Source organism: Hemiscyllium ocellatum, chromosome 4 (genome assembly GCF_020745735.1).
Source record: "Hemiscyllium ocellatum isolate sHemOce1 chromosome 4, sHemOce1.pat.X.cur, whole genome shotgun sequence".
Lineage (NCBI taxonomy): Eukaryota > Metazoa > Chordata > Chondrichthyes > Orectolobiformes > Hemiscylliidae > Hemiscyllium > Hemiscyllium ocellatum.
Genome location: NC_083404.1, coordinates 127,436,725 through 127,460,514, shown reverse-complemented (window position 1 = coordinate 127,460,514; position 23,790 = coordinate 127,436,725). Strand labels below are relative to the sequence as shown.

The following is a 23,790-nucleotide window of genomic DNA, read 5'->3' as shown; positions in this document are numbered from 1 at the left end:
TGCAAATTAACAATTCTGCTTCAAGCTGCATCAAATGGCTTGATTGACTTAACCACAGTCTGCCTTTACAGAGATTAGCAGACAATGCTTCTTTTACAGCATAGAAATAAGCTGAAAATGTGTTGCTGGAAAAACGCAGCAGGTCAGGCAGCATCCAAAGAGCAGGAGAATTGATGTTTCGGGCATGAGCCCTTCTTCAGGAAAGTTTTCTGAAGAAGGGCTCATGCCCGAAACGTCGATTCTCCTGCTCTTTGGATGCTGCCTGACTTGCTGCGCTTTTCCAGCAACATATTTTCAGCTCTGATCTCCAGCATCTGCAGTCCTCACTTTCTTCTCAGCGTAGAAATAACTAGACTGGATAAGACATTACTGGCCATCTTAACTGACCTTCAAGTGCAAGTGCAGAGACTAGGTTTGTGAGATAGGAGTACTTGGATGTTGGAAAATAAAGTTGGTTCCCAGGAAATATCATTGGGCTAAATTACTGTCAATAAAACCATTTTGATAAAAGTGATTGGTAATTGTTTGATTGTGCTCTATGATTATGGCCTGTACCTCTTTGTTTTAAGCCATGTGCGCAGTTTATCAGAGGAACACGGAAATGTTTGACCTCTATGTTACTGGACAACCTCGGCCCGGACGAGATTGAATAAAGGGTGAAATCTTACAGAACCAGACTGAATTGCTGGTGTTTATTGATTGATCGCAGAACTGAGACACCCCTTCCATGGGTCAAGATCTTCACCTTCAGTGACTTGTATTATATGTAAGGACAGGGCATTCTACACAATTTGATGCGAAGCAGCAATATAAACTTCAGGATCCAATTTTAAAATTGATTGGAAATACAAAAATATTATTTTTATCTTTCTCATTTGTACATTAATCTTCTTTCGTATCTTCTTCATTGAATTGAATTGATTGTTACATGTACTGAGGCACAGTGAAAAGTTTGTCTTGCGAGCAATATAGGCAGATCACATAGTTAAGTAGCATAGATAAGTAAATAATAGGTAAACAGTGGCAAAAACAAAAATACAGGTACAGGTGAATGTTAAGAGTTTGTGAGTCCATTCAATGTTCTAACAATAGTAGGGTAGAAACTGTTACAAAACCAGCAGCTGCGTGTGTTCAGGCTTCTGTATCTTCTGCCCAATGGTAGAGGTTATAGAAAAGCATTGCCAAGGTGGGATGGATCTTTGAGAATGCTAGCGGCCTTTCCTTGACAGCAGGCCTGGTAGATGGATTCTATAGATGGGAAGTTGGCCTTTTTGACTGTCCAGAAGGGAACATGATAAAGTGTGAATATGCTAGCAATGCCAACATTTGGTGCCCATCTGATTGGTGAACCACATTCTTTAACATTGCAGTCAATGTGGTGTATATACATCCACAGTGCACTTACGAAGAGAATTCTATGTTTTTATCCAGTAATAATTAAAGATTGGCAATATAGATCTAAGTAAAAATGCGACTTGGAGTGTTGCTGAACAAAGAGACCTTGGAGTGCAGGTTCATAGCTCCTTGAAAGTGGAGTCGCAGGTAGATAGAATAGTGAAGAAGGCGTTTGGTATGCTTTACTTTCTTGGTCAGAGTATTGTGCACAGGAGTTGGGAGGTCGTGTTACGGCTGTACAGGACATTGGTTAGGCCACTGTTGGAATATTGCATGCAGTTCTGGTCTCCTTCCTATCGGAAAGATGTTGTGAAACTTGAAAGGGTTCAGAAAAGTTTTACAATGATGTTGCCAGGGTTGGAGGATTTTAACTATGGGGAGAGGCTGAACAGGCTGGGTCTGTTTTCTCTGGAGCGTCAGAGGCTGAGGGGTGACCTTATAGAATTTCACAAAATTATGAGGGGCATGGACAGGATAAATAGACAAAGTCTTTTCCCTAGGGTCAGGGAATCCCGAACTAGAGAGCATAGGTTTAGGGTGAGAGTGGAAAGATATAAAAGGGATCTAAGGGGCGACTTTTTCACGCAGAGGGTGGTACGTGTATGGAATGAGCTGCCAGAGGAAGTCGTGGAGGCTGGTACAATTGCAACATTTAAAAGGCATTTGGATGGGTATATGAATAGGAAAGGTTTGGAGGGATATGGGCCGGGTGCTGGAAGGTGGGACTAACTCGGGTTGGGATGTCTGGTTGGCGTGGACGGGTTGGACTGAAGGGTCTGTTTCCATGCTGTACATCTCTATGACTCCATGTTAACCTTGAATTGCTGAAAACTAATATTTATAAAAAAAAATCCAGTCCAAAATCACCAAAGTCAATGTTACTGGTAATGTCCACTGCAGAATGTTCAACTATTCACTCTTTACAAACAATTCAAAGACTGATCCATATCGGTGTCTTGTTTTAAACTTCCATCTCTTTCGATTCACTATATATTTCTAATTTACATGTACCTGTGTTACGGTAATATTTCTTCTCATTTGGTATTCTTTTTGTTAATTCAAGAAAGCCTGGCCAAATTGACTTCTTTAAAAACAAAGTTCATTTGGGATTGGGAGAAGATATCCACTAATGGGAAGGGACCCTTCTTCAATTAATAATGTTGCAATCAACTAAGGGAATGGTGAGTAAAGAAGGGGAGCCAGTTCATCGATCCTCATCGATGAGCTTAACCGTTTGGGCTACCTCTTTGGGATCCGTAAAGAATTGTGGAACCACACCCTGGATCTGGTCATAACACTAGTAGATCACAGAGGCATGATGAGGAATCAGCATTTTAATTCTAATATCAGGAGAAATTAGGATTGTGAATCTTTGCAATTATGGAGCATATATATCGAAGACTGATATCATCATAAGGGAATCAAGGGATATAGAGATAAGGGTATATGGCAGGAAAATATACTTGAGGTGGTAGATCACTCAATTTTATTGACTGACAGAACAGGCTTGAGGGGCTGAGTAGCCTATTCTGGGGTTCCAGTTCCTTTGTGCTTATACTTTCACATAACAGCATTAACACACAAAGTAGTGGTTAACCAAGCTTACATCATTATCCATATATTTGAAGAGAGGCGAATTACAGATAGCAGAAACTTGGTCCTGGTCTTGTTGATCAAATCCTTCCAGTAGTTGCTCCAAAGCAGAGCAGTCTTCACTGCCATTAAATCCTGGGAGGCTATGTACAAAAAGAACTATATCAGAAACTGCATCCAAAATTTATAAACATAAGCTGAATTTTGTGGAATAAATATAAACACATTTAGTTAGCTTCTTGATCAGCTTTTTTTAAAATTTAAATTTGGAACAATGAAATACAACAGTTTTATCTAGACTATATTTCACAGGTGCCAAACTGTGTACTTTCCCATTTGTTCCATAATCACCATTACCTCTACCCTCAAGTTAATGACAATATAGACTTGCATGCTAAAATTAAAAGGGCATCCATATTTAAGCAAAGTAATTGCAAGAAGGCAGAATTATAACCTGGAGATGGTATGTAGGGGCAGACTGAGAGCCGGAAGGCGGGTAGACCGTCCTTAGTGCTGTCACCCGGGCAGGTACCTAAAGGTGGCTGGAAGGTGCAAAGGCAGTCAAGGAAGCCGCAAGGTGGGTAGGCTGTCCTGACCGCTGTCGCCCTTGTGGCAGGGGTGGGGGGGATTGCTGGGGAAGCAGGACGGGCTGTCCTAGAGGTGGTCAGAAGATGTGACAGGGCAAACCAAGAACTGGAAGGAGCATGGGGTGGACCGAGAGCTGGAAGATGCGTAGGGGCGGGCTGCCTTAAGAGTGACTGGAAGCTGGCAGGGACTGGGGGGCTTGCTGGGTTGGTATTAAATGTACTTTTTTTTTATATATTTGGACTGTCTTATATGTACAAATGTCATTGTTACTGTTTGTAATGATTGAAATTGGGATTTGATGTTTGTCCTCATTTCCCCGAAAACCGGTTGAACGATAGGGTTTGGGGCCCGGCTTTTTCTTTGTACACAGCTGTTAATGTTAATTGTTTTGTAAACTTTATTGTTTAATAAAATATTATAACCAGGAGATGGTACGTAGGGGCAGACTGAGAGCTGGAAGGCGGGTCGGGGAAGCAGGACGGGCTGTCCTAGAGGTGGTCGGAAGATGTATCCAGACAGACAGAGAGCCGGAAGGGGCGTGGGGCGTGCTGTCTTACAGTGGCCAGTGGGAGGGACGGGTGGGTTGCTAGGGGTCTGTATTGTCTGAACTGGTTTTATGTAATTGGACTGTCTTATATGGACAAATGTCATTGTTACTGTTTTGTAATGATCGAAAATGGGATTTCAGGTTTGTCCTCATTTCCCTGAAAACTGGTTGAACGGTAGGGTTTGGGGCCTGGCTTTGCCATTTGTCTCCTTTGTAAAACTGCTGTTTCTCTGTATACAGCTGTTAATGTTCATTGTTAACTGTGTATTGTTTAATAAAATATAAACTGGAGATTTTAAAAAAGGAGAAAAAAATTATTTTACACTTGGAGTTTTTACTGATTTCTGCATTCATACATACACAGGTGGTTAAAAAAAAATTAGAATCTATTCAGTTGAAGATTGCCTGTAACTAGCCAGCTTGGAGTCAGTGTACTGTGCCCCAGTAAATAAAAGGGTGACTTGGTGACAGGACTTGGCCTCTGTGCAGTTATTTCAGTGGCGATGGGAGAAAACAGGATGCGCCTGAGGAACATTCGCTTGCAACCTGTCATCTTGGAGTTGGTGTAAGCATTTTTGGCATCATACCTCCATTTGGGAAGCTTGCATCATTTGACCCTATCATCAGATTGATCCAAGTATATTGAAAAAAATGATATTTTTTCCCCAGGCAAATTACTTTGAGGGCAGATGAAATGCAATGAGGCATCCTTTTGATTGCCTGTGGACCTGCAGCATTTTCTGTTATAAGGGACATAACTTTCCCAGAGGCATCTGACACTAAAAACCTTCCAAGAGTTGGTTAAGGCATACTATGACCCTAAACCTCCTCTAATCTTGAGACACTATTGGTTTTATTTGGCTCTAAGAGAACCAGGGGAATCCGTATCGGCATTTTTGACAAGGTTACAGAGACTGACAGAGGCATGTGATTTTGGGTTAACCGTTCATGAAATACTGAGACACCATTTGGTACTTAGGATTAAATGACGTAACCATGCAGAAGCTGAGGCCCAACTGGACTTCAAACAGGCACTACAGCTAGCCTTGTCATTAGGAAATGCAGCAGGTGGAGTATGGGAACTACAGGAAGTGGACACCTTCATCCTATTCAACAGAGCTTGGGGAACATCACGTGGGTGTAGGCAATTGTAGAGTTCCACACAGGGAACATCCAGAGCAAAAGGACCCTAGCAGTCACATATCATAAAAAAACATGTGGTTCATAATGCATTAAGGAAGGAAATCGGCTGTCCTTCCCTGATCTGGTCTATGAGTGACTCCAGATCCACATCAATATGGTTAACTCTTAGCTACCCTCAGGACAATGAGGAAAACAAGTATTTAATGCTCACATAATCACGAATGCTCACATCTCATAAACAAATTTTTTAAAACCCATCAGCTGTGACTAAGTGCCTAAGCTGACAGTTCAAATAGTTAATCCAATAGACTATTGAGTTTGCACATCATTTTTGATAAGTTATTTCTCATCTAGAGGTAGCTAGAAATAATTTGTTTATGAAATAAGGACAAGCCATAAAAACTCAGTAGGTCTGACATCATCAATGAAGAGACTCAAAGCTAATTCTGTTTCTTTCTCCATAGATGCTGACAGATCTGTCGAGTTTCTCCAGCACAACATTTTATTTCAGGTTTCCAGCATTCGCAGGACTTTGCTTTTACAATTTGTTAATGCTCACCTGTAACTTTCCCGAACACACTTATCTGCAGCTACATAGTCATTCCTATGTAGATGAACCAAGACTTGTGCAATTGTTTTCTAGAGGAAAAAATTAATATTGTTAAAAACTTATTAATGCAACATAAACATGAAGTAAGTACTTTAAAAGTTTTCATTTCCCTTAGTAAAATACATTATAAACAAATCATCTACAAGTTGAGACTTCTTAGAAAAATGTGAGCTCTTAAAAAAGTTATCCACTTTTCTTCTAAATTTTTCATCTCACATATTTTTATTACAAATGAAACCAGTTGGTGTAACCCACATTGTGTTAATGCAGTAAAAAAAATACTGTCTAACACTAAATTCAAAACAGGTTGACATGAATTTTGTGATAGTATTGACAGTGGAATTTTAAGTGTATACATTGGTTAAACGTAGAAATTCAGAAGTTGCTTTTGGTGATTCTGTGCTACTCTACAGAGCTGCTGAGATTCCTTTTCCCAGATTTTAATCAAGTAGAAATCACTGAACTTGAGAAAACCTATCCGTTTTGCTATTGGTCTCACTTGAAAAATGATTTTTTTTCCCCAATGGCATACTGATCTCGTAACTACTGCTGAACTATCCTAATGGCTTTTTAAATGTTCGTGGAATTTCACATTTTCAATTTTAATTAAAAATCATTTGTACCACACAAATGTTAGACAATGACTTTCTCTAACAAGAGAGAATTCAGATATCTCTGCTTTAACTGCTAAATTGACTTTCAACATACTGGGTGTTACCAGTTCAATTTCTGATCAATCATATAAATACTGTGTATACAAGAGCAGGTTAGAAGCTGTGAGTTCATCAGTGAGTAACTCACCTCCTGACTCCCCAATGCTTGTTTACCATATACAAGGCATAGTTAGGAGTTGATGGAACACTCTCCGCTTGCCTTGAAGTAGTAGCTCCAACAAAATTCAAGGACTCAAATTTGCCAGTACAAACTTTGAGTACTAATGAAAACATTTTGTCAAAACTTTTCATTTTGCACTCATCAGGATTTTGCAAGAATATCTCTGTAAAGTGAAACAATACTTTATACTGTACGAGAAGAGTGCGTTGATTAGTTTTAATGGACACTAATTTGTTGAGGCATTATCATGGAAAATATACCAATTGGATAAAGACTGACATTTAACAGCCAAGTTGTGATTAAATTTAAATCAGGCACATTAACTCAGAGAATAGCTGTCACGTATTTTGTTAAGCTGAAGCACACACAATGCGCATTTATGATCTTTCTATCTGCAAAGAACAGGTTCTAGTGTATTAATACATGCAGCTTCCAGTATGCAAAATAGCACCACCCTATGAATCGGACTGACAATCTAAAATTAGTTGCCACACTAATTTTATTTTACACATTCATAATTATGTCAAATTTTGTTCAATCAAATTTGATTTTCTTTTAAGATTTAGATTTTATTGTCACGTGTATTCAAGTACAGGAGTATAGTGAAAAGTGTATAATGTCGCCATACAACACACCATCTTAGGTATAAAGGTACCTCAGTACAAACAAAACTTAGGTACAAAGTAATAAAAGATAAAGTTTTAAAAAGTTTAGCTAGCGCAAGCTAGTTGCACCCAGTCAGTTGCTCACCTCTTTCAATCAACCAGAGTTACCCTGTTGGATACAATCTGCCAATCTTTGGGACATATTGTCTACATTCTTTACCTTGTCTTGTTAAGCAGTACCTAGGGATTAAGGTTGACTTTACTGCACTCCAATGTTGTGGGTTCTGAGATTACTGAATTGGATTGCAAACCTTGCCACAGATGGAGCAGTTGGTCTTTGCTGAAACGGATGAGTGGTATGCTCATGGTGTTGCATACTCTTAGCATCATACTGTCACTGAAACTTTCATTTCAATTTATCTATAGGCAAAACATCTTTTTTGATTTGATGACAGTGCTATGTTATTTGTGAACACCACTTCAAAGCTGCATGGTAGCAACGTGAAACAGCTAGCTTCAAATGTTGCACAAATTTTGAGATTCTTTATTCTTCCAGGGTAACCTGAGATTAACTAGGAGTATTTTAGGACTGAATGTTGTAGCCTTAGTAGACCTGGTTAGGTCCAAAACTATGTTCAATATTAAGTATGATTCTAAAATACAGCCAGTTCTTGTGCAACTCCACATTATAGAAAAATCACACTTTAGAAACAGCACTTAAAGTGTTGACAATGTAATCACATTACAGCCAACACACATTTTAAAAGTTCTTGCTTTAGAAAGTGTCCCCAATTCGTCAATCGCATTACAGCAAATTCGTTTTAGCAAAACGCATGTCTTAGCAGAACGACCTATATGATTATTAGCAAATGTTGTTCCAGAGTATGCTAAGAATTACTCTGGCAACTAATTTAAGATAGTCAATCAGGCTCTCAGAGTGGCACACTTACACTACTGAAAACTACATGTAGTAATACACAAGACCTGTACAATGCAGACAGCCAGAATAAGTACAAGCCTGATTCAGTTTAGTAAACTTCAGTCATTCTTTGGTTCTGTACTCAGGGCAATGCCTTGACTAGTCACAGTCAATCTACCTGGTTTAAATATAAACAAAGATTGGCAGTTAGCTGTCACTCATTATCTAACCAGCACATTCTCCATCACGATCAGAGTCCACTTGCCAACCTTTCAGCACTCTCTTGTCATACAGTATAAAATGGTGTTTCCTTTACATTGGTATTCCTGCAAATGTCCTAAAGGATGTAAATGAAAAGCTTCAATAAACTTATTTTTTTGTTCAGCAAACACCCAAGAAGTTTAATACCACAGACGCACACTAACAGCATTTTGTACCTTCTTCAAGAAGAACTATATCAAATTTAAATATAAACTAATGACCTACGAGAACTACAGCAGATGCAAGGTTGACACGTAAGGTCCCCTCCAAACCACACGATCTTAACTTGGAACTACTTTGCAATTCCTCCACAATCCCAGAATTAAAAACCTGGAACTCCCTCGCTAACAATATTGTAGTTATACCCTTACCCTACAGACTGCACATTTCAAGGCTGAAGCAGTTGAAGATGAGCAATAAAGTATTGGCCTAGCCAGGAAAGACCCCATTCTGTAAACAAACTAAAATAAAGTTTGTTATTTCAACTTCTATTTTAATGCATCTGTAAGCCGAAATCATTTATCACACATCGAATTTTTTTCACTAAATGTGTTAAAATTTGATGATGTTTATATTGTGATTTGCTGTCCATGGAAGTATTTCACAGTGATGGGCAGCTTTCCTTGCCTGATGACATTACACCTGCTGATTCACTTCGTTCGACATCGGATTCAAAATGGGATTGGGAAATAGAGATTGCTAGATTCATTCAGGCAACTTTCTTTTAAGATCAGCAGCAGTTTAGCCATTGACTGCAAAATCTCATGGGTAAAACGTACGGTTAGATTTAACCACTGCTACACCCAACCATGATATCTATCATAAAGACCATGAGTTTAAATTTAATTTTGATGGGTTGATAACTGAGTGGTGGTAGATCCACCGTCAATTATACATCCTACCTAATGTCCTTTTTTACTGAAGACAACGGAAAGTAAAGTATACTGGATGGTTTGGTATAACATGTTTTATTCACTTGACAAAATTAAATTGTAATTCCATATTCAGTCATTCCATATTCAATCCTTCAAAAAAGGATTCTTAATTCACTCATTATACCGAATGTTCGAACACTTAAGACTAATTATTGCTGCTCTGCCAACTATCTGAAAACTTATCTCCTACTCTCCATATTATTTTGTGATTTTGAAATACTTAATGTACATTTCTTTCCAAGGTTTACTGTTTTATTCTAAAATTAAGAAGTGCAGATTCAGTAAAACAGAAACAGAAATTACGGCAAAAAATGGGCAGCATGGTACTCAGTGGCTAGTACTGTTGCCTCACAATGTCAGGGACCCGGGTTTGATTCCAGTCTCGTGCAACTGTCTACGTGGAGTTTGGACTTTCTCTCAGCGTCTGTTTGGGTTTCCTCCGGGTGTTCCAGTTTCCTCCCACAGTCCAAAGATGTGCAGGCTTAGGTGTACTGTCCAAGCTAAATTGCCCATAGTTTTCAGGAATGTGTAGGTTAGGTGATTAGTCAGGAGAAATGTAAAGTAATAGGGTAAGGGAATAGGTCTAAGTGGGATACTCTTCGGAGAGTCTGTGTGGACCTGTTGGGCCAAATGGCCTGTTTCCGCACTGTAGGGATTCTATGACATTCATCTGAACTCAGTAGGTCTGTCAGCATCTGTAGACAGAAAGCAGAACCTGAAGCAATTTCTGTTTTTGCTTTCAATGTGATTTCTGATGGAGCAGTCTATTCCTTTTCCTTCAACTAAATAGCTACATTCATTACACCCTTTTTTTTTGGAGGTGATTGGTCTGAACCCTTAACTGACCAATGAACACTTCTAAGCAATTTTCCATTTTACATAACTCTTTCCGTATGAATGTTTAGAAGTGCACCCAAAATAAAAGCAGCCTAAGACCACATCTATTGAAGAATTTTCTTAGAATTATAGTATAAAACATTTCAGTGAAACTTGTAATGAGAGACATATGCAACTTCATTATAATTATGTTCTTGATTTTCACAGTTTTATGCTCAATCCTATACAATGAAACATCGTCTCTGTTCCAACACTGGATAATCTAAGGCCAAATCCAGCACATTACAGCACAGTAAACGAAACTACTTCATCCTTGAGATCAATCTAAAATATTGTTCTCAGTTCTCACACACTAACATGCAAAATAGAAGCAGGAATAAGCCACTTGACCTGCAAATCTGCTCCATCATTCAATAAGATTGTGGCTGACCTAATTGCTTCACATTCCCAGCTACCACCAAAACTCTTTCACCACTTGGCTCATTGAGCATCTATTTACCTTCAATATTCAAACTTTTGCTACACCCTTTTGTTAAATTTGGAGATTATAATTTATGGACTCCAGTTACTGATCAATGAATACTTCAATATTAAAAAATCCAAAACAGAGTTGTGATAAAAATCAGATAAAAATCAGAGTTAATGTTTTGCATCCAGTTATCCTTCCTCAGAACATTCTGAGGAAGGCTCACCAGACCTGAAATCTTAACTCTGATTTTTCTTCACAAATGCTGCCAGGCCTGCTGAGCTTTTCCAGCAGCTTTTGCTTTTGTTCCTGATTTACAGCATCTGCTGTTCTTTCAGCTTTTATTCAATATTTTTTAAAAATTCTGCTTTGAAGGAAATTAATGTCAAAACCTCACAAGCATGAGAAAAAGAATTCTCATCGGTCTTAAATGGATGACTCCACATTTTAAAATAATGATGCTTAGTTTGAGATTCTTCCATGAGGAAACACCTTTTTTAGATCTATCCTGTCATGGCCCCTCAGAATCTGATATACTTCAATCAAGTTTCCTCTTATGCTTTTAAACAGTGAATGCAAAGCCAGCTTGTCCAACCTTGCCACTACGACAGCCTGCTCATTCCAGGTAGTAGTCCAGGTAAACCTTCTTTGAACTGTATACAATGCATTTATCTCCATCTTTAATTCTGAAGGCCAATACTGTGCATAGTAATCAAAATATGGTCTCACCAACGCCCTGTTTAACTGAAGGATAATCACCCTCCTTGTGTATTCAATTCTCCTCACTACCAGCAACAACATTCTACAAGTTTTCCTAATTACTTGCAGATCAAGTAATTACTTTTGTGACTCATGTATCATGACACCCAGATTCCTCTGTATTTTAAGACCCTATGATGCTTAAGAGATCTGCAATCGTTTACTATTTAATATTATGCTTTTTTTTATTCCTCCTGTAAAAATGGTCAATTTTCCCACATTATATTCCATTTAGCTTGATAACTTACAGAAAGTAAGGTTGTCAGATCTTTGTTAATTCACCTCACCTATCAAATCTCTTTATAGCCTCCTTATGTCTAATTTAATCTAAATCATATCCTCTTTACAAATTACTTTCACAGAAAAATATTCTTAAGGTGCCTGAGCAAAACTGTAAAGTTAATAGTAATTCATGGTGGCTTATGAGTAATTTGAGTTGTTACACAATTCTGTTGGAATTTATTGATTTCATACTAAACAGAAAGCTTTAATTCATCAAATGTATTTCAACAACAAAATCAATACTGCTAGAGAAAGCATTGTTCACCACCAGGTTCATTTGTTAGACCACTGAGTATAGGAGTTGGGATGTCATGTTGCAGCTGTACAGGACATTGGTGAAGCCACTTTTGGAGAACTGTGTAAATCCTGGTTACCATGCTGTATTAAAGGTATTACTAAATTGGAAAGGGTACAGAAAAGATTTACAAGATGTTACTGGGACTGGACGGTATGAGTTATAGGGAGAGGCTGGATAGGGTGAGGCTTTTTTCCCTGGAGCATAGGAGGCTGAGGGTTGACCTTATAGAGGTTTAAAAAATCATGAGGGGCATAGATGAGATGATCAGCAAAGGTAAGGAAATTCAAAACTAGAGGGCATAGGTTTAAGGTGAGAAGGGACCAGAGGGGCAACTTTTTCACACAGAGGGTGGCATACAAGGAATGAGCAGCCAGCAGAAGTGGTCAATGCAGGTACAGTTATAAAATGTAAAAGATATTTGGGTAGGTACATGACTAGGAAAGGTTTAGAGGGATATGGGCCAAATGCAGGTAAAAGGGGCTAGTTAGTTTGGGAAAGCTGGTCGGCATGGATGAGTTTGACCAAAGGGTCTGTTTCTGTGCTATACGACCCTATAATCAATTAATTTTAATTGTATTTTGATTGAGCAGCACAATAGGTGTTATAGATTTTCCTTTCATTTTATTGTGTGGTGAATCAAATGATTTCATATTAGTGCCTAAATCAGGATTGAGTGAAAAGATACATTAGGCTTAATTTTAAATTTTAAGGAAATTCCTGATTATATTGTTCATCAGAATGGGGAAATGTCAACTGTCAGCTAAAGATTTAAAGGAAAATTGCCAAATGTCAATGCAAAAAAAATCTTCTTTGGGTACCTTAAAACATGTAGGATAATTCTCAATTTCCTTATACATGTTCTTTTCCTTTTGAAGAGATGCTGCAGCTTCATCAAGCCTTAAAAATAGGAACAAAAAACACTTTAACAGCAGTTTTAAGGCATTTCCACAAACAGACTTCATTATGGCAATAAAATATTTATTTTAAATACCAACAATCAACAACTATTTATTTCATACATAGATGGAACCCTCAACATGTCTACCTTGGCCAATGCATTTGAAAAGACAATGTTAAACAAGCACAAAACTGTGATCCAATCATCTACTGACAAGTCAGTCTTCAAAGCCATTTCACAACACAAGACTATTTTGGATATAGCTGAAAAGGTGTTGCTGGTTAAAGCACAGCAGGTCAGGCAGCATCCAAGGAACAGGAAATTCGACGTTTCGGGCCAGAGCCCTTCTTCATTCCTGATGAAGGGCTCTGGCCTGAAACGTCGAATTTCCTGTTCCTTGGATGCTGCCTGACCTGCTGTGCTTTAACCAGCAACACCTTTTCAGCTGTGATCTCCAGCATCTGCAGACCTCACTTTTTACTCGAATATTTTGGATATAGTAAATGCAAATACGTTAAAACTAAGAACATTAACAGCAGAGGAGAAACATATATAGGTAATTCTGAATCATGTTGGACAGAATCATAGCATTCAAGAAAAAGGTTCTATTTACAAAAATTCAAAGTCACAGCTGGGATGATACGATGTAGGGAGGACAGCTAAGAAAAAGAATACACTGCCCTCTTGTGGTGTAGAGGTAGTGTCCCTATTCCTGGACCAAGAGGCATGTGTTCAAGTCCTGTCTGCTCCAGAGGTGTACAATAATATCTGAACAGGTTAATGAGAAAAATAGGTAAAATAAAAAAAAGCAGAAAATGAACACAAGTGGCACAACTAAAGCTGAAAGCAATCACTTCCCAGGCAACTTTCTGTACAAAACCTATTTCTACATGTGAATTTAAGTGCTCTGGGACACACAGTCTTTCCTTAACAGAAGTCACTAGAGCATGTGATAAGATGCCACACATTAGGCTATTTAATCAGGGCATATAGTGTTAGAGGCTATACCTCAGCAAGGATAGAGGATTGCCTAACTAATAGAAATTAAGAGATTTGAGATATGGGAGTCATTTTCAAGATGGCAACCTGTAACTAGTGGAGCGTCACAGGAATCAGTGCTGTGGCTTCCGATTATTCACAACAAATATAAATAACTCGGATGAGGAAAGTGAATGTATTATGGCCAAGTATGCAGGTGTGATAAACATAAGTAGGAAGTCAAATTCCGTAGATAATACAGAGGCTGCACAGGGAGAAAGATAGATTGAGTGAGTGGCAAAACTTTGGCAGATAGAATTTAACGTGGAAAAATGAGAGATTTGCAGGAAGAGAGGAGCTGATTATTATTTAAATTGAGAAAGACTGCTGAAAGTGACAGAACAGAGGGATTTGTGAGCCCTTGTGAGTCTCAAAAAGCTAGCATCCAAATCCAAATAATAGGGAAAGTAACTGGAATATTGGCCATTATTTCAAAGGAAATGTAGTATAAAATTAAGGAGGTTTTTCTAAAACTATACGAGATATTAGTCAGACCAGAGCTGCATTCCATGAGTTTTGTGTCCCTGCTGGCATTGGAGGCAGTCCAGATGAAATTCAGTCAGCTGGCATCAGATATGGTAGCAGACAAAAAACAAACTGCAGATGCTGGAATCCAAAGTAGACAAGCAGGAGGTTGGAAGAACACAGTAAGCTAGGCAGCATCAGGAGGTGGAGGTTAATGCTTTGAGTGCAATCCTTCGCCAGGAGGGTTACACCCAAAACGTCGACTTCTCCACCCCTTGATGACACGTGGTTTGCCATGTTCTTCCAGTTTGTCTACATCAGATATGGAGGGGCTGACAGGTTAGGTAGGTTGGCCTGTACTCATTGAAATTTAGAAGGTTGAGGGGACAATTTACCACTCAAGAATCTTAGTGATTTTACATGATGGATGCAGAAAGTTCGCTTCTCCTTAAGGGACAGTGTTAGACCAGATGGCATAAACTCAGGATTAAGGGGTTGTATAATTAAAACAGAGATTAGGAGGAAAATTTTCTCGGACAGTAGTGAATCTGTTGAATTCAGTCCTGCAGACAGCTGTTGAAGCTCAAGTATATTAAAAGCTAAGATAACAAAATTTCAATCAGTCAAGGAAAATGCAACGAAGTGGAATTGAGAATTATCAGATCAGCCATGATCTCATGGTGGAGCACACTCAACGGGCTGTGACCTACTTCTGCACCTGTATCTTATGGAATCACTAGGTTAAAGACTGTCCAACATTAGATAATTAAAAATCATTTGAAATACACAGCACTGAAAAATGCCAAACTTTCCAACCAATCCACCCCAGCATTTAAGCTCCATGCACATATATTCACATCCTTCCTCAGAGTCATAGAGATGTACAGCACGGAAACAGACCCTTCGGCCCAACTCGTCCATGTTGACAGATATCCTAACCTAATCTATTTCCATTTGCCAGCACTTGGCCCATATCCCTCTATACCATTTGCATTCCTATACCCATCCAGATGCCTTTTAAATGTTGTAATTGTACCAACCTCCACGACTTCCTCTGGCAGCTCATCTATCTAAACTGTCAGCATTTCCCTCTCAATAATATGTTTCGGTACAATATGTATATTTACTGATGAAACGGTTTCATCAACACATTGGGGGGAGACATGTTTATGAATAGAAGTACTGTTTCATTTACTTTTCTTGATTTTAAGTCCTTAGGTAGCCGAACCTAATTTTCAGAAAGGCTGTTACCTGCGAGCCCGAACTAGCAGCCGTGAAACTTTTCCAAGCAATTCAGCTGATTGGCGTAAACGCTCTTCATTCTACCAAACAATAACTCCATTGTTACAAAGTAAAGTCAACATTTTATAGTAAGCCATACAACATATTTCACCACAACATTTCATAACTCAATGGTATATATGCAGACTTCCAAATCTTCTTTTAAAAATAACGTCCATATAAATTCTTGATGTTTCTAGGTAATTGGTATCATCTTTAAAGGAAAGATAAATCAATCATAGTTAAGGGAAAAAGTTAAACACTGCATTAGATCAAAGGAAACAGCTTATTAAAATATCAGAAATTGCATTAAGCTTCAGAACTGGGAGCAATTTAGATCCTAATATCATATTAAAGAGTTCACTTGCTCTGCTGACCTGCAAGAAATTGAATGCCTCGGGGTAGGGTGGTGTGTCTTTGTCTTATAGGTGGAATGTGGGAGGTTTACATTCTCATTCCCTTGCCATTCAGGGATGATTTACATTATCATCACCTATTAAAGATTAATAAGAATATTATATAGTTGGAATTCTGATGACTCCTTGTAGTTAAAAAAAATACAATTCACACCAGATCTGTCCATTAAGGGATGATTTGCATTACATTATTTCTGGAGGTGATATTGTCACTGCATTGTATCTTGAGTGGCATGTGACTGTGGGGGAGTGACTGGGGGTTTTCTTGTGGGCATTACTAACTGTGACGTAAAGATTTTGTATAAAGGAAGAACTGCTTCCTTTGTTCAGAGAGAGCTTCCTGGACATGCCTCGCAAGCATGGTGAGGAATGTTCAGGGTTTCTCCTAAGTTTGTATTGTACTGTTTTTAATAAAATGTGGTTGCTTGCTTACAGAAGTTGGTGTGTTGCAGTTGCATCAAGTGCGTAAGAACCTCAGGAAAAATTAACTTAATACAAGCAAAAGATAAAGAAACTGATTAGAAAAGGGAAAAGAGAATTTGAATGCAAGCTAGTAAAGATAAAAACCATGACTGTATGGTACTTGGAAGGAATTTAACAAGAATAAATAGACACCTGTTCCAGGTGGGAACAGTAGAATTTATAATACAGGACAGGGAAATGGCAGAGAAACTGTAGAGTTAATTTGCATATTTCTTCATGGAAGATAATATAGAAAATCATTTGTAAATACGAGGCAACCAAGGGATGATTGCAACTGAAGAGTTAAAAGAAATTAGTATCAGTAAAGATGTAGCACTTGAAAAATTGACTGAATTGAGAGTAGACAAATCCCTGGACAGATGAGCTTCATCTCAGATTTTATTTAGTTGTTTATGGGTGACAAGCGTTGCTAAGCCAGTATTTATTACTGCCCATACAGCCGTTAAGAATCAAACACAATGCAATGAGATTGGAATCACATGTAGGTCAGACTAAGTAAGGGAGGTAAATTTCATTCCTAATGCACATTAGTGAACAAGGTGGGTGTGTGACAGTAGGCACATGGTCACCATGAAACTACCTTTTAATTCCATATTTTTTATTGAATTGAAATTTCACCATTTGCCATGGTGGGATTCAAACCCATGTCTCCAGAATATTAGTCTGGGGGACTCACGATTACAAGTCCACTATGTCACCACTTCCCCATGCTCAGTGTTGAAATAACTGATAAATTGATTAGTTTTTGAAATTTCAAGAAAGGTTCCTGCTGACTGGAAGGTATAATCCAACTATTTGTGAAAAAAGGGAGCGTGGTGAACTACAGATATATTAGTCTGACATCAGCAGGAGGAAAATAGTAGAATTTAAAGAACTTCAGCATAGTGCTTTGAAGTTTCTCCAAGGTGGAGGTGCGCCTTAGGAGGGAAAAATTGGGATGCATTGCAGGCATCCCAAGTGACCTTCTTGGGCTACAGAGTCAACCAGACCAGGTTACATCCTTTGGAAGACAGATAGGTACCCCGGCCTCCATGTCTGTACCAGAGCTTACATCTTTCCTTGGGTTGGTAAATTACTGTGGAAAATTCATATGCAACTTGGCCTTCATCCTTGCACCATTACCTCCGCTATCGAAAAAGACTCAGCTTTGGAAATAATCCTGTAGTCAAGACTTAGACTTCGACTTAGAAGTGAAGAAACAGCTATCATAGTCTATGTGTTGGCACAACATGATCCCAAGCGAGAGCTGGTGCTGATATGCCATGTCCCTCCTACAATATCAGAGTAGTGTTGGCTCACCAGTGACCCAGCGGAGAGGAATGTAGGAAACTAGGTAGGAGGTTAAAAAGTAGGTCATAGAGGATAATAATATCTGGACTTCTACCAGTGCAATGTGCTCGTGAGAGTGGTAACAGGAGGATAGAGCAGCTGAATAAGTGGTTGAGGAGCTGGTGCAGGGATTCACATTTTTAGACCATTGGGATCTCTTCAGGGGTTGAAATAACCTGTAAAGGAGGAATGGGTTCCACCTGAATTGGAAGGGGACTAACATCCTTGTGGGGAAACTTGCTAGTGTTACTTAGGAGGCTTTAAACTAATAAGAGCAGGGAGCGGAACCAAAGCAATAGTGAGAAAAGAGAAAAGGCTGAGGTTTGTTCAGCAGATAAGTAAGGCAGCATGGCAGAGAATGACATAAAACTGATAAATTAATCTGCATTTACTTCAATGCAAGAGGCCTGATGGGTATGGCAGATGAATTTAGGGCATGGATGGGAATATGGGACTGGGGTTTCATAGCCATTACAGAAATATAGCTTAGGGATGCACAGTTTGGCAGCTTAATGCTTCAGGATACAGATGCTATAGAAGGATATAACATGATGCAAGAGAAAAGGGGAAGTGGCATTTTTAGTCCGGGAGAAAATTATAGCTGCAATTAGGGAGGATATTCCTGGGAGATCATCCAATGAAGTTATATGGATTTACATGCATTTGGAAAGGCAATGACTGATTTGGGATATAGCTTTGTGCGTGGGAAATCATTTCTCACTAATTTGATTGAGTTTTTTTTTGAAGAGGTGACAAAGATGACCAAAGAATACAGAGAAGTAGATGTAGACTACATGAACTTCGGTAAAGAGTTCAACAAGGTTCTGCATGATAGAGTGATTAGTAAGGTTATATCACAATATATATTAATATTTAAATCACCTATTATTACTGTAGTGCCTTTGATACATGTATTTGTTCTCTACTGATTTACTCGCCGACCCACCACGTGCCTACTGTATAGAGTCCTATAGATTGCTCCTACCAGTGTCTCCTTTCCCTGCAATACAGAGAAGAATGGCAGGGTAGATGCTGAATTGAGAGTGTGGTGTTGGAAAAGCATAACCGATCGGACAGCATCCAAGGAGCAGGAGAATCAATGTTTTGGGCATAAACCCTTTATCAGGAATCAGGCTTATGCCAAAATCTCGATTCTCCTGCTCCTTGGATGCTGCCTGACCGGCTGTGCTTTTCCAGCACCACACTCTCGAATCTGATCTCCAGCATCTGCAGTTCTCCAGGATAGATGCTGAGAAAATATCCCTGTTGTGAAAGATTAGAATTAGGACAGACTATTTAAAAATAAGGTGTTTGCCATTTAAAACTAATCCAGAAAATTATGTTCCCTCACGAGGTTATTATTGTGTGAAATTCTCTTGAAAATGCAGTGGAGGAATGGTCTCCGAATTGTTTGAAGGCCAAGTTTGATAGATCTTTGATTGGCAAAAGGGTCTCACAGAGTAGGGAAAGTGGAGTTGAGGTCACAATCAGATCAGCCTCAACTTTATTACAAGACAGAGCAGACACAAGCTGTTGATTGGTCTACTCCTGCTTCTAATTTGTACATTCATCTGATGTTCTCTGAACTTATATTCTTATTGGACTGATTTCTAAACCAATTTTCTGTTGGTTCTAATAATAAACTGAAAAGCAACCAAGAAAATCTTTTTTATAAATCAGCAAATAAATTAAAGGATCCTTGGGTCCACAAATTACCTCAAACACTGAAGCAGCTTGTTGGTAAAGATCTACAGCTTTTTCCAAGTTTATGTTTTCAATCAGTCTGAAACATAAGAAAAACATTTTTTAAGCCTGTAATCCGGAATTGCTTGTTAATCAGTTATTATCATATAATGTACAAAGATTGACTAAACCTCAAAGTTACCAAGTGAACTTTGCTCATCATTTGGACTCTGACTCTAACCAATCTACAATTATTTTGCAGAAATGCCTGTTGAATATGAAGACTGGTGGAGTGGATGCTGTGGACAAGGAAATCCCCACTGTAATGGCATTAATTCAATGAATTTTTATAAAGGTTTTTTTTTACAAAGGGATTGTGGATGTGCCTGTTTAGGGCAGCATTTATGAGCTATCTTTTTGAACCACTGCAGTCTTTGTGGTGTAGGAACACCACAAAGTGCTGTTAGGAAGTGAATTCCAAGCTGCTCTAATACTTCTTGGTGGTACAAGTTGTAAGTGTGGTAGTGGCTGAATTAATTTTAGGGCAGAACAAAATAGAACAGTCTGCTCTTCTTCAAATAATGTGTTGGGATCTTTTATCCTGGGAGTTGAAAGTGAAAATGTCCCTCAGTTTATCATAATATTCAAGGGACAGGAAACCCAATAATGAAACAACCTTTCAGTGCTGCACTGAAATGACAGTATAGACATTAGCTCAAGTTTGTGCAGTGAGTCACAAAGCACTGGCCTTCTGGCTCAAAGACAGATTTTATGCAGGAAAAATGGAAAGAGTCCAATTGCAATGATACAGATTTGGCAGAGATATTGAATAAATTTTCAGTTTTTGGTAAACAGTGATGGAATTGAGACTATACTTATTAAACATGAGACTATCATTTATATCTATTTTACCCTGAGACTTCTCAATACTCAGTGATATTTGCATTGTTACAATTGCAGTTAGGTGAATGTTTTATAGAATGGTATGAGGTCTCCACAGTAAAATAAACCTCATTACACACATTAAAAAAAAGAGAATTATTTGGAAGTAAAATATCTATACTGCACTAGTGTTGACCATTACTCCCAGTATGCTTCAAAATAATATGTATGGACTTATTAAATATATTTAACTGCAAATATCCAAAATTTGAAATCTTTCACTCAAATGCCATCACCCAAATGTCATCAAATCTGTGTACTATAAATACATTTAAATTGTCAATTGTCATTTTAAATGTCTTACTTTCCAGCACGGTCCAGTGACATGGCAGCAGTATCAGGTGTTCCACTCTCTACAAACATCATGCTGGCTTTCTCAATAAACTGAACTGCTTCTGGTAACTTTTGCATTTCCTATTTTCAAAAAATATTCAATTATGCATGTGTATCTTTAGATCTTTGCATTAGCATAGGATATTTAACTTGTGGTTTATGGTCAGGTATCAATGGGTACAATAGGACATTATTCAAAATTGGAAGATAAAAGATGGGAAGAATAGTGAAAATACATGCATCCAATAATTGCAAGAGAAGAGCTAACATCCTGCACACTTAAATATTACTAAGTAAATACGTATTTAAACAAAGGAGCATTCATTAAACATTCCCATATTATTTGTGCCTTAAAAATCATGCCACCTACTTATTTCCGTAGCCAGAACAATCCCACTCAAATTCCGCAAAGTATGTATTGTTAACCGGTTCACAAACATACTATTCCAATGTAAGGTTCAATTTACATTTATTGATATTTCATCAACATTCTCACATAAAATAATTCATTTGCAAGGTAGGGATCATAGGTTTCTGCTGTGAGCACTAAAACCACACAAAAAAAAGCAACCGGCCTGTCATCAACAACTCAACAGGTTCACTGATGTCACTCCAGCCTTTGTATGATTTTTGTCCTACGGACAAACAATTGCTAGAAGACCACCTTCAAACCAAAGACGGAAAATAAGCATAATTTTGCAATGATTCAGAAATCTTTCCTTCTGTGAAACAGTTTTAAAACTGTATATTGTGAATAGTAATATTAAAACATATGAAGATGCTAAAATTTATGATTTACTTGTATATTAATGTGAATGCAGATAGGATCATGGAGCTAAGGCTACAATCAGATCAGCCATGATCTTACTGAATTATGTAGCAGTTTTGTGAACCTGATGAGATCATAAGAAACAAGGGAGCAGTGGACCACAACACTTAGAGTCTGCTTCATCATTCAGTTATGATAATGGATAATTGACTGTGGCCTTATTATTTTCCTGTGTGTTTCCCCATATTCCTCAATTCCCTTGCCAATCACAAATCTAACCAACTCAGCCTTGAATATATTCAAAGTACACTGTCCCCACTATTTTAAGAGTAAGAATATGTCAAAGACTGAAGAGCTTCCAAGTGAAGAAATTCATCTTCATCTCCATCTTAAATAGGAGTTCCATTATTTTTAAAGTGAGCAGTTAAGAGGAGATTCACTGGTACCGGGATGAGGGGTGAGTTTATCTTACAATGAAAGTTTGGCCAGGCAAGTTTGGCCTGCGTCCTTTTATTTTTGTTCATGGGATACTGGCTTCACTGACTAGGACAGCATTTATTGCCTTTCCCTCATTATTTAGAGGGGCGTTAAATGTCAAATCATGGGAACGATGGTAGATTTTCTTGCTAGAGGACATTGGTGAACCAAATAGCTTTTACAACAATTAACAATGATTACATGATCACTATTAGGCAACTTTTATTCTAGATTTTTAATGAATTAAAATTCCAACATCTTCCATGGTGAAATTTCAATCCATATTACCAGAATATTAGTCTGGGAGTCTAGATTACTCATCCAGTGACACTACCACTATGCCAGTCTGGAAGGAGGAGAGCTAATGTCATTGAAATAGAAGAGAGCTTGAGGGGACTTGACAGCATCAAAGGATATTTCTTCCTGAGAGGGTGGCTAAATTTAAGTAACAGCTAAAATATAAAAGGTTTCCTGTTTGAGATGGTGATGCAGAAGAATCTTTTTTTTTCCTCAGTGGTTGTGGATCTTTGGACTTCCACCCAAGAGGATAACAAGGGAAAGATTAGGGCCCATTAGGAACCAAAGGCAATCTGTGTGTGGAGTCAAAGGACATTGGTTGGGCTAAACGAGTACTTCATATTTGCCTTCACGGTGGAGGAAGAGGATGTAGGGACAGAATTCAGGAAGAGGGACTAAAAAGTTTGACATAGCAAATGATGCGGCATCGGACGTTTTGGCAGGCTTAAAAGTAGGTCTGCCAGGTCCTGGTGAGATGTATTCCACGTTGCTCTGGCAGAAAGCATTAATCTCCACTTGGAGAGACAAAGTTTGACCATAGTAGACAGCATGGCTGGTCAGAGGGAGGTCATGCCTCCCCAATTTGATTGAATTTTGAAAGGTTGCTATGTGTGTAGACAAGGGTAGTGCAGTTAATGTAGTTTATATGAATTTCTGCACATCATTCAATAATATTCCACATGGGATCCAGGTAACTTGGCAAGTTGGATCCAAAATTAGTGATTGCAAACAGCAGGTGATGGTTGAAGGCTGCTTGTATATCCAAAGGCCAGTGTCCAGTGGCATGCCATAGGGATCAGTGCTGCGTCCCTTACTGTTCAGTATATATACATACAAGTAATATAGGAGAAAAATGTGGGGGGAGGGATGTTGAAAAGGAAGTTTGCAGATGACATGAAGACTGGCCGGACAATTAATAGTTATTAATTAAGTCTCAAGTCTTACAGGAAGATATAGGTAGATTTGTAGATGGACAGATCAGAGGCAGGTGGAATTTAACGCAGATACTGGTGAGGTGATTCACTTTCAAAGAAATAACAAGGCAAGGAAGTACTCAATGGTGAAAATGCATTGCTGGTTAAAGCGCAGCAGGTCAGGCAGCATCCAAGGAACAGGAAATTCAACGTTTCGGGCACAAGCCTGATGAAGGGCTTGTGCCTGAAACGTCAAATTTCCTGTTCCTTGGATGCTGCCTGACCTGCTGCGCTTTAACCAGCAACACATTTTCACCTCTGATCTCCAGCATCTGCAGACCTCACTTTTTACACAAGGAAGTACTCAATGAATGACAGGCCACTAGAATGTTC

General features: G+C 38.5%; 1 protein-coding gene across 1 annotated transcript in view; it reads right to left on the bottom strand.

The window, feature by feature from the left end:
* The window catches only part of napgb (N-ethylmaleimide-sensitive factor attachment protein, gamma b), a 46,416-nt gene that overhangs the window by 3,483 nt on the left and 19,143 nt on the right, over nt 1-23,790 (bottom strand). The window contains exons 6-11 of the mRNA XM_060824485.1: nt 20,912-21,021; nt 19,699-19,765; nt 15,725-15,795; nt 12,891-12,969; nt 5,826-5,905; nt 3,002-3,131 (exon numbers count right to left, since the gene is read on the bottom strand). Of these exons, the coding sequence (XP_060680468.1) occupies nt 3,002-3,131; nt 5,826-5,905; nt 12,891-12,969; nt 15,725-15,795; nt 19,699-19,765; nt 20,912-21,021 (537 nt within the window). The remainder of the gene's footprint in view (nt 1-3,001; nt 3,132-5,825; nt 5,906-12,890; nt 12,970-15,724; nt 15,796-19,698; nt 19,766-20,911; nt 21,022-23,790) is intronic.